This window comes from Oncorhynchus gorbuscha, unplaced genomic scaffold (assembly GCF_021184085.1).
Source record: "Oncorhynchus gorbuscha isolate QuinsamMale2020 ecotype Even-year unplaced genomic scaffold, OgorEven_v1.0 Un_scaffold_295, whole genome shotgun sequence".
Taxonomy (NCBI): domain Eukaryota; kingdom Metazoa; phylum Chordata; class Actinopteri; order Salmoniformes; family Salmonidae; genus Oncorhynchus; species Oncorhynchus gorbuscha.
Window position 1 is genome coordinate 1178808 of NW_025745159.1, and position 15000 is coordinate 1193807.

Below are 15000 nucleotides of genomic sequence, written 5' to 3' on the forward strand. Positions count from 1 at the left end.
TTATCATTTCTCAGGGCTCTAAAATTACCATGTGGCCACAAGGAGAGAGGGGGGTTATGGAGCTGGTCTGAACTCACTGTTTCACTCTGGGCAGGACCACTTTTATACCTAGAGGGAGATGAGGGTGGGACAGGTGAACGGGACACAGCTGGGATCCCTTTCTATTGGCCAGAATCGATGGATAAAGAGAAAGAGAGAGAGGGGGAGCGAGAGAGAGAGAGAACAGTAGAGAGAGAGAGAGAGAGAGAATGGTAGAAACATAGAGAGAGAGAGACAGAGAGACAGAGATAGAGAGAATGGTAGAAACATAGAGAGGGAGAGAGAGGGGGGAGCGAGAGAGAGAGAACAGTAGAAAGAGAGAGAGAGAGAGAGAACGGTAGAAACAGAGAGAGAGAGAGAGAGAGAGAGAGAGAGAGAGAGAGAGAGAGAGAGAGAGAGAGAGAGAGAGAGAGAGAGAGAGAGAGAGAGAGAGAGAGAGAGAGAGAGAGAGAGAGAGAGAGAGAGAGAGAGAGAGAGAGAGAGAGAGAGAGAGAAGAGAGAGAGAATGGTAGAAACAGAGAGAGAGAGAGAGAGAGAGAGAGAGAGAGAGGGAGAATGGTAGAAACAGAGAGAGAGGGGGGAGGATATTTCCTGCGTTGAACCAGGCCACTGCTCTCAGCCCCACTGTCCTCAGAGCAGATCATATGAACATTTGATCAAATCCAGATTTCCTGCATTTAAATAGTTGTGGTTTCACGACTGGTTCCAGGACCTCAGAGGGGAATTCAAACCCACTTCCATTAGTCAAAGACCAATTGTTGCCGTGCTGTTTTTACAGTAGGAGGGTTGGGTGGTGAGAGCGAGGGGGAGGGGAGGGGGGAGCACCTTGGGTATCCATCCAGTGGTTCCCACCTGCAGGGGGAGAGAGAAGAGGAGGAGGAGGGTGACTCCTTCTCACCTCCTCACCACTGTGTGGTCCTGTCCTGAATCAGAAGCAGGTGTCCTGTCATCTGCTTTCTGTCTCTCTCTCTCTCTCTCTCTCTCTCTCTCTCTCTCTCTCTCTCTCTCTCTCTCTCTCTCTCTCTCTCTCTCTCTCTCTCTCTCTCTCTCTCTCTCTCTCTCTCTCTCTCTCTCTCCTCTCTCTCCCTCTCTCCCTCCCCTCTCCCTCTCTCTCTCTCTCTCTCTCTCTCTCTCTCTCTCTCTCTCTCTCTCTCTCTCTCTCTCTCTCTCTCTCTCTCTCTCTCTCTCTCTCTCTCTCTCTCTCTCTCTCTCTCTCTCTCTCCTCCATCTCTCCCTCTCTTTCTCTCTCCCCCTCTCTCTCCCTCCCTCCCTCTCTTTCCTCTTCCATCCCTCTCTCCCTGTCTGTCTCTCTCCCCCTCTCTCTCCCTCTTCCCCCTCTCTCTCTTTTTCCTTCCATCCCTCTCTCCCTGTCTCTCTCCCTCCCCTTTCACTCTCTCCCTCCCTCTCCCCCCTCTCTCTCTTTTTCCTTCCATCCCTCTGTCCCTGTCTGTCTCTCTCCCTCCCCTCTCTCTCTCTCCCTCCCTCTCCCCCCTCTCTCTATTTTTCCTTCCATCCCTCTCTCCCTGTCTGTCTCTCTCCCTCCCTACTCTCTCTCTCTCTCTCTCTCTCTCTCTCTATGGGGTAGTCAGAGACTGAAAACATGGAGTAAACATGAGTGATGATTCCCAGAGACCTCAGGAGGTGAAGGAGAACAGGGTGATGATTCCTAGAGAGATTCCCAACTAAGCCCTGTGTTCCTCTGTGCCTCTGTTAACTCAGCCCTGTGTTCCTCTGTTAACTCAGCCCTCTGTTCCTCTGTTAACTCAGCCCTGTGTTCCTCTGTTCCTCTGTTAACTCAGCCCTGTGTTCCTCTGTGCCTCTGTTAACTCAGCCCTGTGTTCCTCTGTTAACTCAGCCCTGTGTTCCTCTGTGCCTCTGTTAACTCAGCCCTGTGTTCCTCTGTTAACTCAGCCCTGTGTTCCTCTGTTCCTCTGTTAACTCAGCCCTGTGTTCCTCTGTTAACTCAGCCCTGTGTTCCTCTGTTAACTCAGCCCTGTGTTCCTCTGTTAACTCAGCCCTGTGTTCCTCTGTTAACTCAGCCCTGTGTTCCTCTGTTAACTCAGCCCTGTGTTCCTCTGTTAACTCAGCCCTGTGTTCCTCTGTTCCTTGTTAACTCAGCCCTCTGTTCCTCTGTTCCTCTGTTAACTCAGCCCTGTGTTCCTCTGTTCCTCTGGTAACTAAGCCCTGTGTTCCTCTGTTCCTCTGTTAACTCAGCCCTGTGTTCCTCTGTTAACTCAGCCCTGTGTTCCTCTGTTCCTCTGTTAACTCAGCCCTGTGTTCCTCTGTTCCTCTGTTAACTCAGCCCTGTGTTCCTCTGGTAACTCAGCCCTGTGTTCCTCTGTTCCTCTGTTCCTCTGTTAACTCAGCCCTGTGTTCCTCTGTTCCTCTGTTAACTCAGCCCTGTGTTCCTCTGTTCCTCTGTTAACTAAGCCCTGTGTTCCTCTGTTCCTCTGTTAACTAAGCCCTGTGTTCCTCTGTTGAACCCCCCTAATTCACCTTGTCATTAGCAGAACGATGGACCTTTCAGGGTCGTAACTGGACTCGGTGTCGCGTGGTGACTTCAGACAGGCAGCAGAGAGAGAGAAGTGGTTTCGGACGGCCTACATAACTATTATGGTAGCGTGAGACGGGTCAGCACCAACCCAGCTGGGCGTCAGCCCCACCTAATGCAGTGAAACGACACGGTCCTGCCCATGTGGCGAATCAGATCACACATACCTGACCTCACTCAGCAAGACTTCCTCTGAGCAGTTTAACGTTTCACACGTCACTAATACGGTCTCTGAATCCTCCTCTATCCACACACACCTCGTCACCTAGAGGCAACCTATCCCCTATGTAGTGCACTACTTTGGCTTCTGGTAGCTCTGTGCAGTGTACTACGTAGGGAATAGGGTGTCGTAGGGCTCTGGTCTATCCCCTACGTAGGGAATAGGGTGTCATAGGGCTCTGGTCTATCCCCTATGTAGTGCACTACTTTGGCTTCTGGTAGCTCTGTGCACTGTACTACGTAGGGAATAGGGTGTCATAGGGCTCTGGTCTATCCCCTATGTAGTGCACTACTTTGGCTTCTGGTAGCTCTGTGCAGTGTACTACGTAGGGAATAGGGTGTCGTAGGGCTCTGGTCTATCTCCTATGTAGTGCACTACTTTGGCTTCTGGTAGCTCTGTGCAGTGTACTACGTAGGGAATAGGGTGTCATAGGGCTCTGGTCTATCTCCTGGTAGAGCATGGCGCTTGTAACGCCAGGGTAGTGGGTTCGATCCCTGGGACCACCCATACGTAGAATGTACGCACACATGGCTGTAAGTCGCTTTGGATAAAAGCGTCTGCTAAATGGCATATATTATTATATTTAGTGCACTACTTTGGCTTCTGGTAGCTCTGTGCAGTGTACTATGTAGAGAATAGGGTGTCGTAGGGCTCTGGTCTATCCCCTATGTAGGGAATAGGGTGTCATAGGGCTCTGGTCTATCCCCTATGTAGTGCACTACTTTGGCTTCTGGTAGCTCTGTGCAGTGTACTACGTAGGGAATAGGGTATCGTAGGGCTCTGGTCTATCCCCTATGTAGGGAATAGGGTGTCATAGGGCTCTGGTCTATCTCCTATGTAGTGCACTACTTTGGCTTCTGGTAGCTATGTGCAGTGTACTACGTAGGGAATAGGGTGTCGTTTGGGACAAAGGCGTAGTATTTCTAGAATGTGTAGGTCAGCGTGTTGGAGAACATCGTTCTAGAACGGTTAGGGCTGCGTGTCGGAGAACGACAGGTCATAAGGTCACAATGTAAAGGACATCAGGCTGAATCCCATCTGCTAGGGTTAGGTGAGGCGGTCTCTCTCCTCCCACCTCTCCTCCCCTCCCAGCTCCCCTCTCCTCCCACCTCTCCTCCCCTCCCACCTCCTCCCACCTCTCCTCCCCTCCCACCTCCTCCCACCTCTCCTCCCATCTCCTCTCCTCCCTTCCCAGCTCTCCTTCCGTCCCACCTCCCCTCCCCTCCCACCTCCTCCCACCTCTCCTCCCCTCCCACCTCTCCTCCCTCCCACCTCTCCTCCTCCCACCTCCTCTCCTCCAACCTCCTCCCAGCTCTCCTCTCCTCCCACCTCCTCTCCTCCCCTCCCAGCTCTCCTTCCGTCCCACCTCTCCTCCCTCCCACCTCCTCCCACCTCTCCTCCCCTCCCACCTCTCCTCCCCTCCCAGCTCCCCTCTCCTCCCACCTCTCCTCCCCTCCCAGCTCCCCTCTCCTCCCACCTCTCCTCCCCCCACCTCCTCCCACCTCTCCTCCCCTCCCACCTCCTCCCACCTCTCCTCTCCTCCCACCTCCTCTCCTCCCACCTCCTCCCAGCTCTCCTCTCCTCCCACCTCCTCCCCTCCCACCTCTCCTACCCTCCCACCTCCTCTCCTCCCACCTCCTCTCCTCCCAGCTCTCCTCCCCTCCCACCTCCTCTCACCTCTCCTCTCCTCCCACCTCCTCTTCTCCCAGCTCTCCTCTCCTCCCACCTCCTCCTCCCAGCTCTCCTCTCCTCCCACCTCCTCCCAGCTCTCCTCTCCTCCCACCTCCTCCTCCCAGCTCCTCTCCTCAGCAGGAAGCAGCTCGTCAGGTCAACGGCCATTAGTTCTGATTAAATAATAGAGGTCGTGAGATTTTAGTTGTCTGGGGGTTCTTGTTCTGCAGGTGCCGTGCAGCCTGGAGTATTGGGACGAGCTCCAGCACGCCTTCGTCCCCTACCGAGAGTTCAGCCTATCAGAGAGTAGCGCCTGCGAGCTGACCCTGCCCAGCCTGACGCTGACCAATGAGCAGAAGGATCTGGTGACCTCTGACCTGTGGAGGATCGTCCTCAACAACAACCCAGACGGAGGAGACGAACAGAGGTGAGGAGACAATTAACACGCTCTTCACACACCTGATTCTACGGTGTGTGTGTGTGTGTGTGTGTGTGTGTGTGTGTGTGTGTGTGTGTGTGTGTGTGTGTGTGTGTGTGTGTGTGTGTGTGTGTGTGTGTGTGTGTGTGTGTGTGTGTGTGTGTGTGTGTGTGTGTGTGTGTGTGTGTGTGTGTGTGTGTGTGTGTGTGTGTGTGTGGTTCAGTGCGCCAGTACAGTGCAGAACGATGAGCATCTCTGAGCACAAAAGCCCAAACGCCTCTGTGTGTTAGTCCACATCTGGGAGGGAAGGTTGAGAGGGAAGGCGGGTTGGGAGGGGAGGAAAGGTGGGAAGGGAGGGAAGGTTGGGAGGGAGGGAGGGAAGGTTGGGAGGGAGGGAGGGAAGGTGGGAAGGAAGGCGGGAGGGATGGAAGATGGGAGGGAAGGTTGGGAGGGAGGGAAGGTGGGAGGGAAGGCGGGAGGGAAGGTTGGGAGGGAGGGAAGGTGGGAGAGAAGGTGGGAGGGAGGGAAGGTGGGAGGGAGGGAAGGTGGGAGGGAGGGAGGGAAGGCGGGGGAGGGAGGGAAGGTGGGAGGGAAGGAAGGTGGGAGGGAGGGAGGGAGGGAAGACGGGAAGGAAGGTGGGAGGGAGGGAGAGAAGGCGGGAGGGAGGGAGGGAAGACGGGAAGGAAGGTGGGAGGGAGGGAGGGAAGGAGAGAAGGAAGGTGGGGGGCAGTGGACCTGGCCCAGGTTCAGATCAACCTATTGACATTTCCCAGCACACCAAGTGGCTGTCAGGGCCAAACACATCCCATCCAGCTGACCTTGAGGGGGAGGGAGAACAACAGAAAACAGCAACTCCGTGAAAAGCCAAATATACATGTGCATTTCATTACAGTCTCCAGTTTCCCTTACTGTCAATGTGTGTCCCAATTGACAGCTTATTCCCTGTATACTACGGACCCTGGTCAAAAGTAGTGCACTACGTAGGGAATAGTGAGCTATTTGGGTCCTCCAGTCCTCCTCCATGACACCTTGTTAATGTCCCTCCAGCCCAGTCCTCCTCCATGACACCTTGTTAATGTCCCTCCAGCCCAGTCCTCCTCCATGACACCTTGTTAATGTTCCTCCAGTCCTCCTCCATGACACCTTGTTAATGTCCCTCCAGCCCAGTCCTCCTCCATGACACCTTGTTAATGTCCCTCCAGCCCAGTCCTCCTCCATGACACCTTGTTAATGTCCCTCCAGCCCAGTCCTCCTCCATGACACCTTGTTAATGTCCCTCCAGCCCAGTCCTCCTCCATGACACCTTGTTAATGTCCCTCCAGCCCAGTCCTCCTCCATGACACCTTGTTAATGTCCCTCCAGCCCAGTCCTCCTCCATGACACCTTGTTAATGTCCCTCCAGCCCAGTCCTCCTCCATGACACCTTGTTAATGTCCCTCCAGCCCAGTCCTCCTCCATGACACCTTGTTAATGTCCCTCCAGCCCAGTCCTCCTCCATGACACCTTGTTAATGTCCCTCCATCCCAGTCCTCCTCCATGACACCTTGTTAATGTCCCTCCAGCCCAGTCCTCCTCCATGACACCTTGTTAATGTCCCTCCTGCCCAGTCCTCCTCCATGACACCTTGTTAATGTCCCTCCAGCCCAGTCCTCCTCCATGACACCTTGTTAATGTCCCTCCAGCCCAGTCCTCCTCCATGACACCTTGTTAATGTCCCTCCAGCCCAGTCCTCCTCCATGACACCTTGTTAATGTCCCTCCAGCCCAGTCCTCCTCCATGACACCTTGTTAATGTCCCTCCAGCTCACCCAAGGATAGTGGATAGTGTTCTAGAACAGGATAGTGTTCTAGAGTGTTCTAGAGAATAGTTCTGAGGTGAATACAGGACTGACTATAGTGAAATAGGTGCTGTTCTCCTCTCTCCCTCGGTCAGACCGGGAGGCAGAAGACATATAGTAACAACCTACTGGAAGTGTCTTTCTCCTCTCCCTCCCAGTGAGTCAGATTTATTAACTGTCAAACTTAATATTTCTTCATGTATCTCTTTACAGTTCTGACAGTGAGTCAGGTTCTCAGCAGGGTTCCTCGGGGTCCCAGCTTCTGCCCTGTGACCAGCTGGTGTCCCCCACGGCGCTGGCAGCTTGTACCCGTGTCGACTCCTGCTTCGCCCCCTGGTCCGTGCCCTCCCTGGGCGTGTCTCTCACCCTGGCACAGATACAGCTGCACCTCTACCACCACCTGGAGCAGCTGGGCACAGGTACTGTAGCACCGCCTGGAGCAGCTGGGTACAGGTACTGTAGCACCGCCTGGAGCAGCTGGGTACAGGTACTGTAGCACCGCCTGGAGCAGCTGGGTACAGGTACTGTAGCACCACCTGGGTACAGGTACTGTAGCACCGCCTGGAGCAGCTGGGTACAGGTACTGTAACACCGCCTGGAGCAGCTTGGTACAGGTACTGTAACACCGCCTGGAGCAGCTGGGTACAGGTACTGTAGCACCACCTGGAGCAGCTGGGTACAGGTACTGTAACACCGCCTGGAGCAGCTGGGTACAGGTACTGTAACACCGCCTGGAGCAGCTGGGTACAGGTACTGTAGCACCGCCTGGAGCAGCTGGTTACAGGTACTGTAGCACCGCCTGGAGCAGCTGGGTACAGGTACTGTAGCACCACCTGGAGCAGCTGGGTACAGGTACTGTAACACCACCTGGAGCAGCTGGGTACAGGTACTGTAACACCGCCTGGAGCAGCTGGGTACAGGTACTGTAGCACCACCTGGAGCAGCTGGGTACAGGTACTGTAACACCGCCTGGAGCAGCTGGGTACAGGTACTGTAGCACCGCCTGGAGCAGCTGGGTACAGGTACTGTAGCACCGCCTGGAGCAGCTGGGTACAGGTACTGTAGCACCGCCTGGAGCAGCTGGGTACAGGTACTGTAACACCGCCTGGAGCAGCTGGGTACAGGTACTGTAGCACCACCTGGAGCAGCTGGGTACAGGTACTGTAGCACCGCCTGGAGCAGCTGGGTACAGGTACTGTAGCACCGCCTGGAGCAGCTGGGTACAGGTACTGTAGCACCGCCTGGAGCAGCTGGGTTGTTGCTATTTTCTCGTGTTTACTGTCACTACTGTCACTTTAGTCGTATATTAGATTCACTCACATCTCCTCTGTCCGTCTGTCTCCAGCGCCGTCACGTCGACTCCGCCCCTTCCTGCCGGACAGGAAGTTGCCCCAGGAGCAAGAGTACCTGGTCATCGGGGCACAGGAGCCGCGGCTGTTCCTCCGCCAGTGGAGCGGCGGCGTCGGCGGTAACGTCAGCGCCGCCCGGCTCTGCCAGGAGATCCAGTTCTCCACCGAGCTGGACTGCAGATTGTTGGAGTACCGGAACTTGACTTGGCTCAGCCTGCTGCAGCCGTTCATACTGCAGGGTCAGGCTGCGGTCACACGCTGCTCCAACAACGTCCTCCTGGACGGGAACGTCTTCGTAGACCCGGTCTTCATCAACATCAGCCAGAACACCGTTCACAGTCTGGATACGGCCCTACGGGCCTGGCAACAGGTGAGACTACTGGTATATACTGAGTTAGTCTAATCCTAACGTTCATCACCATCAGCATTCAGACCTTTAGATAGTTGAGGTAAAGGACATGTAACCTTTAGGTTAGTAGATAGGTGAGGTAAAGGTCATGTAACCTTTAGGTTAGTAGATAGGTGAGGTAAAGGACATGTAACCTTTAGGTTAGTAGATAGGTGAGGTAAAGGACATGTAACCTTTAGGTTAGTAGATAGGTGAGGTAAAGGACATGTAACCTTTAGGTTAGTAGATAGGTGAGGTAAAGGACATGTAACCTTTAGGTTAGTAGATAGGTGAGGTAAAGGTCATGTAACCTTTAGGTTAGTAGATAGGTGAGGTAAAGGACATGTAACCTTTAGGTTAGTAGATAGGTGAGGTAAAGGACATGCCTGGTGTGGTTGATTCAGACCTTTAGGTTAGTAGATAGGTGAGGTAAAGGTCATGTAACCTTTAGGTTAGTAGATAGGTGAGGTAAAGGTCATGTAACCTTTAGGTTAGTAGATAGGTGAGGTAAAGGACATGTAACCTTTAGGTTAGTAGATAGGTGAGGTAAAGGTCATGTAACCTTTAGGTTAGTAGATAGGTGAGGTAAAGGACATGTAACCTTTAGGTTAGTAGATAGGTGAGGTAAAGGTCATGTAACCTTTAGGTTAGTAGATAGGTGAGGTAAAGGAAATGTAACCTTTAGGTTAGTAGATAGGTGAGGTAAAGGTCATGTAACCTTTAGGTTAGTAGATAGGTGAGGTAAAGGACATGTAACCTTTAGGTTAGTAGATAGGTGAGGTAATGGACCTGCCTGGTGTGGTTGATTCAGACCTTTAGGTTAGTAGTTGACTCACAGCGTGGGCAGCATTGACTCATCGTGGCGTAGGATGTGATTGGCCTGATCCCTCAGGATTAAATAATGATCTATAGCTCAGTGAGGCTGTTTCCTGTTTCATCTGATTACTTCCCTCATAAATAATGGCCTCTTATCAGCTCCAGTAGAGTAGTTCTGGACACTGAGCCGTGAGGGGGTCTGCCAAGTTGAGGACAGGGAGATTGTGTGTGTGTGTGTGTGTGTGTGTGTGTGTGTGTGTGTGTGTGTGTGTGTGTGTGTGTGTGTGTGTGTGTGTGTGTGTGTGTGCGTGTGCGTGTGCGTGCACGTGCGTGTGTGCGCGTGCGTGTGTGTGCGCTGTAGGTGGCCTCAGCTGTGACTAATCTGTGTCATACTGGACCTAGTGGCAGCAGCAGATCAATGTGAGTCAGGGGGAAAGAGAGAGAGAGAGGCAGCCAGAGGAGGAGGAGCATAGGAGAGTCTTGTAGGGGTGTGGAGGAAGAGGAGGAGTATAGGAGAGTCTTGTAGGGGTGTGGAGGAGGAGGAGGAGTATAGGAGAGTCTTGTAGGGGTGTGGAGGAAGAGGAGGGGGAGGATAGGAGAGTCTCGTTGGGGTGTGGAGGAAGAGGAGGAGGAGGAGGATAAGAGAGTCTCGTTGGGGTGTGGAGGAGGAGGAGGAGGATAGGAGAGTCTTGTAGGGGTGTGGAGGAAGAGGAGGGGGAGGAGAGGAGAGTCTTGTAGGGGTGTAGAGGAGGAGGATAGGAGAGTCTTGTAAGGGTGTGGAGGAGGAGGAGGATAGGAGAGTATTGTAGGGGTGTGGAGGAGGAGGAGGATAGGAGATTCTTGTAGGGGTGTGGAGGAGGAGGAGGAGGATAGGAGAGTATTGTAGGGGTGTGGAGGAAGAGGAGGAGGATAGGAGAGTCTCGTAGGGGTGTGGAGGAAGAGGAGGAGGAGGATAGGAGAGTCTTGTAGGAGTGTGGAGGAAGAGGAGGATGATAGGAGAGTCTTGTAGGGGTGTGGAGGAAGAGGAGGAGGAGGATAGGAGAGTATTGTTGGGGTGTGGAGGAAGAGGAGGATAGGAGAGTCTTGTAGGGGTGTGGAGGAAGAGGAGGATAGGAGAGTCTTGTAGGGGTGTGGAGGAAGAGGAGGATAAGAGAGTATTGTTAGGGTGTGGAGGAAGAGGAGGATAGGAGAGTCTTGTAGGGGTGTGGAGGAAGAGGAGGATAGGAGAGTCTTGTAGGGGTGTGGAGGAAGAGGAGGATAGGAGAGTATTGTTGGGGTGTGGAGGAAGAGGAGGATAGGAGAGTCTCGTAGGGGTGTGGAGGAAGAGGAGGATAGGAGAGTCTCGTAGGGGTGTGGAGGAAGAGGAGGATAGGATAGTCTTGTAGGGGTGTGGAGGAAGAGGAGGATAGGAGAGTCTCGTAGGGGTGTGGAGGAAGAGGAGGATAGGAGAGTCTCGTAGGGGTGTGGAGGAAGAGGAGGATAGGAGAGTCTCGTAGGGGTGTGGAGGAAGAGGAGGATAGGATAGTCTTGTAGGGGTGTGGAGGAAGAGGAGGATAGGAGAGTCTCGTAGGGGTGTGGAGGAAGAGGAGGATAGGAGAGTCTCGTAGGGGTGTGGAGGAAGAGGAGGATAGGAGAGTCTCGTAGGGGTGTGGAGGAAGAGGAGGATAGGAGAGTCTCGTAGGGGTGTGGAGGAAGAGGAGGATAGGAGAGTCTCGTAGGGGTGTGGAGGAAGAGGAGGATAGGAGAGTCTCGTAGGGGTGTGGAGGAAGGCTGAAGACCAAACCTGATACACCAGGAATTGTATTGAAGTATTTCACAGTGTGGGCAGCGTTGACCTTCAGATGGACGTGCTGCCAAGGACATTCCTGCCCTCTGTTTCCCTTTTGGTTTCAGAAAGTAAAGCTTGAATGGGGGTTCAACAGAGAGGTGTGGGTCTGGTAGATTCTACACAGCCAGGTGTGGGTCTGGTAGATTCCACACAGCCAGGTGTGGGTCTGGTAGATTCCACACAGCCAGGTGTGGGTCTGGTAGATTCCACACAGCCAGGTGTGGGTCTGGTAGATTCTACACAGCCAGGTGTGGGTCTGGTAGATTCCACACAGCCAGGTGTGGGTCTGGTAGATTCCACACAGCCAGGTGTGGGTCTGGTAGATTCCACACAGCCAGGTGTGGGTCTGGTAGATTCTACACAGCCAGGTGTGGGTCTGGTAGATTCCACACAGCCAGGTGTGGGTCTGGTAGATTCCACACAGCCAGCCAGGTGTGGGTCTGGTAGATTCTACACAGCCAGCCAGGTGTGGGTCTGGTAGATTCTACACAGCCAGCCAGGTGTGGGTCTGGTAGATTCTACACAGCCAGCCAGGTGTGGGTCTGGTAGATTCTACACAGCCAGCCAGGTGTGGGTCTGGTAGATTCTACACAGCCAGGTGTGGGTCTGGTAGATTCCACACAGCCAGGTGTGGGTCTGGTAGATTCCACACAGCCAGCCAGGTGTGGGTCTGGTAGATTCCACACAGCCAGGTGTGGGTCTGGTAGATTCTACACAGCCAGGTGTGGGTCTGGTAGATTCTACACAGCCAGCCAGGTGTGGGTCTGGTAGATTCTACACAGCCAGGTGTGGGTCTGGTAGATTCTACACAGCCAGCCAGGTGTGGGTCTGGTAGATTCTACACAGCCAGCCAGGTGTGGGTCTGGTAGATTCTACACAGCCAGGTGTAGGTCTGGTAGATTCCACACAGCCAGCCAGGTATGGGTCTGGTAGATTCTACACAGCCAGCCAGGTGTGGGTCTGGTAGATTCTACACAGCCAGCCAGGTATGGGTCTGGTAGATTCTACACAGCCAGCCAGGTGTGGGTCTGGTAGATTCTACACAGCCAGGTGTGGGTCTGGTAGATTCCACACAGCCAGGTGTGGGTCTGGTAGATTCTACACAGCCAGGTGTGGGTCTGGTAGATTCTACACAGCCAGGTGTGGGTCTGGTAGATTCCACACAGCCAGGTGTGGGTCTAGTAGATTCTACACAGCCAGGTGTGGGTCTGGTAGATTCCACACAGCCAGCCAGGTGTGGGTCTGGTAGATTCTACACAGCCAGGTGTGGGTCTGGTAGATTCCACACAGCCAGCCAGGTGTGGGTCTAGTAGATTCTACACAGCCAGGTGTGGGTCTGGTAGATTCCACACAGCCAGCCAGGTGTGGGTCTAGTAGATTCTACACAGCCAGGTGTGGGTCTGGTAGATTCCACACAGCCAGCCAGGTGTGGGTCTGGTAGATTCTACACAGCCAGCCAGGTGTGGGTCTGGTAGATTCCACACAGCCAGCCAGGTGTGGGTCTGGTAGATTCTACACAGCCAGCCAGGTGTGGGTCTGGTAGATTCTACACAGCCAGGTGTGGGTCTGGTAGATTCCACACAGCCAGCCAGGTGTGGGTCTGGTAGATTCTACACAGCCAGGTGTGGGTCTGGTAGATTCCACACAGCCAGCCAGGTATGGGTCTGGTAGATTCTACACAGCCAGCCAGGTGTGGGTCTGGTAGATTCCACACAGCCAGCCAGGTATGGGTCTGGTAGATTCTACACAGCCAGCCAGGTGTGGGTCTGGTAGATTCTACACAGCCAGCCAGGTGTGTGGAGACATCAGAGAGGTGTGGATCTGATTGAACCAGGCCCTGAGATCCTGATTGGACCAGGGGACAGGGGTTGGGAGGGAGATTTTAACCATCCTCAGCCCCAAACCCAGCTTTTGCCAGCCCCACAACCAGCCCCAGCCTCAAACCAACCTACCCCAGGCAGGCCTACCCCCCAGCCTCAAACCAACTTACCCCAGGCAGGCCTACCCCCCAGCCTCAAACCAACTTACCCCAGGCAGGCCTACCCCCCAGCCTCAAAACAACTTACCCCAGGCAGGCCTACCCCCCCAGCTCCAAACCTTCTCCCCCTCTCTCCCTATCCTCTCCCCTCTCTCCCTATCCTCTCCCCTCTCTCCCTATCCTCTCCCCCTCTCTCCCTATCCTCTCCTTATCCTCTCCCCCTCTCTCCCTATCCTCTCCCCCTCTCTCCCTATCCTCTCCCCCTCTCTCCCTATCCTCTCCTTATCCTCTCCCCCTCTCTCCCTATCCTCTCCCCTCTCTCCCTATCCTCTCCCCCTCTCTCCCTATCCTCTCCCCTCTCTCCCTGTCCTCCCCACCCCCACCCCCGGGGTAGAGAAGATAGATCCATCGCTAGTTAAAGACAGATCAGGTTTTTGTTCCCAGCAGATGTAGCAGGGATCTGATGTCCCCGTACAGGAAAAAGGGGCTTTGGGTTCCGTCGTCCTTCCTTCATCTATTTTCATTGTCTGTTTTTAATCATTGTCTTTACCGCCGACTTCTGCGTGGCAAGGATCCAATTCCACGTGATTAGAAGTTTCTCTCCCGTCTATAATTACCGTCTCCAGTTTGTCACGTCTAGCGTAGATCTGTGTGACATAGAGAGGCCCATATATGCCTACGTAACCAGGACTAATGTGTGTACAGGGAGCAGGAGGAGTAATGTGATATGTGGTCGGATTATAGAACTGGTGTCTGCTGGGACATCGGCGCTGACTGGGAGAGCTGTCACTTTTTAAAAACCCCAGTTTATAACAAGCAGGGTTTTTATTGACTATCAACATATCTCAGGAGGTAATATTTGTCCACATAAAGCCGTTTTTTTAGAGAGAGAGAGAGAGAGAGAGAGAGAGAGAGAGAGAGAGAGAGAGAGAGAGAGAGAAGAGGACGATGAGAGGATGAAGATGGCTGTATCGTGTAGCCTAATGAAGGAGTCTCTGTTAACCGATACCGATCTTTAAAAGAAGGCTTAGCACGGCATCTTAAAGATGTCTGGCAGTTTCGATATCAGCGCGTCGAAGTTGAAAGGTCAGCCTCAGATGGCGTTCCTCTATAAAGAGGGAATGGATTTGGGACTCGTGCCAGCTGCTGTCCCGTCCACCAGGTTTAATGAGGTAAAAACTTTCCCATCGGTTTCCAATAGCAACAGCAGTACAGTGTTTTTGGCTGTTAAACTCTGAGCTTTTTTTTACCACAGGCCTCCTTTAACAGTCACTCTGGGGTCACTCTGGGGGTCACTCTGGGGGTCACTCTGTCTCAATGTGACGTTGGGGTCTGCTGTGACCGTCACCATAGTAACTGGACATGCTATGTTCCTACACCGTCACCATAGTAACTGGACATGCTATGTTCCTACACCGTCACCATAGTAACTGGACATGCTATGTTCCTACACCGTCACCATAGTAACTGGACATGCTATGTTCCTACACCGTCACCATAGTAACTGGACATGCTATGTTCCTACACCGTCACCATAGTAACTGGACATGCTATGTTCCTACACCGTCACCATAGTAACTGGACATGCTATGTTCCTACACCGTCACCATAGTAACTGGACATGCTATGTTCCTACACCGTCACCATAGTATCTGGACATGCTATGTTCCTACACCGTCACCATAGTAACTGGACATGTTCCTACACCGTCACCATAGTAACTGGACATGTTCCTACACCGTCACCATAGTAACTGGACATGTAAATGGGTGTGCTTCACGCTGAGAAGTTTATCCTTGGTTCAACGCTCCTGGTTGTGTGGGAAACGGACCCTGACCTCTGACCTGACCCACTACTGCTGTTTACATGGTGCCTGTATTTAAACCCGACCTGACCTCTGACCTG

General features: G+C 53.4%; 1 protein-coding gene across 1 annotated transcript in view; it reads left to right on the plus strand.

The window, feature by feature from the left end:
* LOC124017627 (vacuolar protein sorting-associated protein 13B-like) overlaps window positions 1–15000 on the plus strand; it is a 242195-nt gene that overhangs the window by 110134 nt on the left and 117061 nt on the right. The window contains 3 exon segments of the mRNA XM_046332880.1: window positions 4712–4908; window positions 6950–7155; window positions 8082–8455. Coding sequence (XP_046188836.1) covers window positions 4712–4908; window positions 6950–7155; window positions 8082–8455 — 777 coding nt within the window.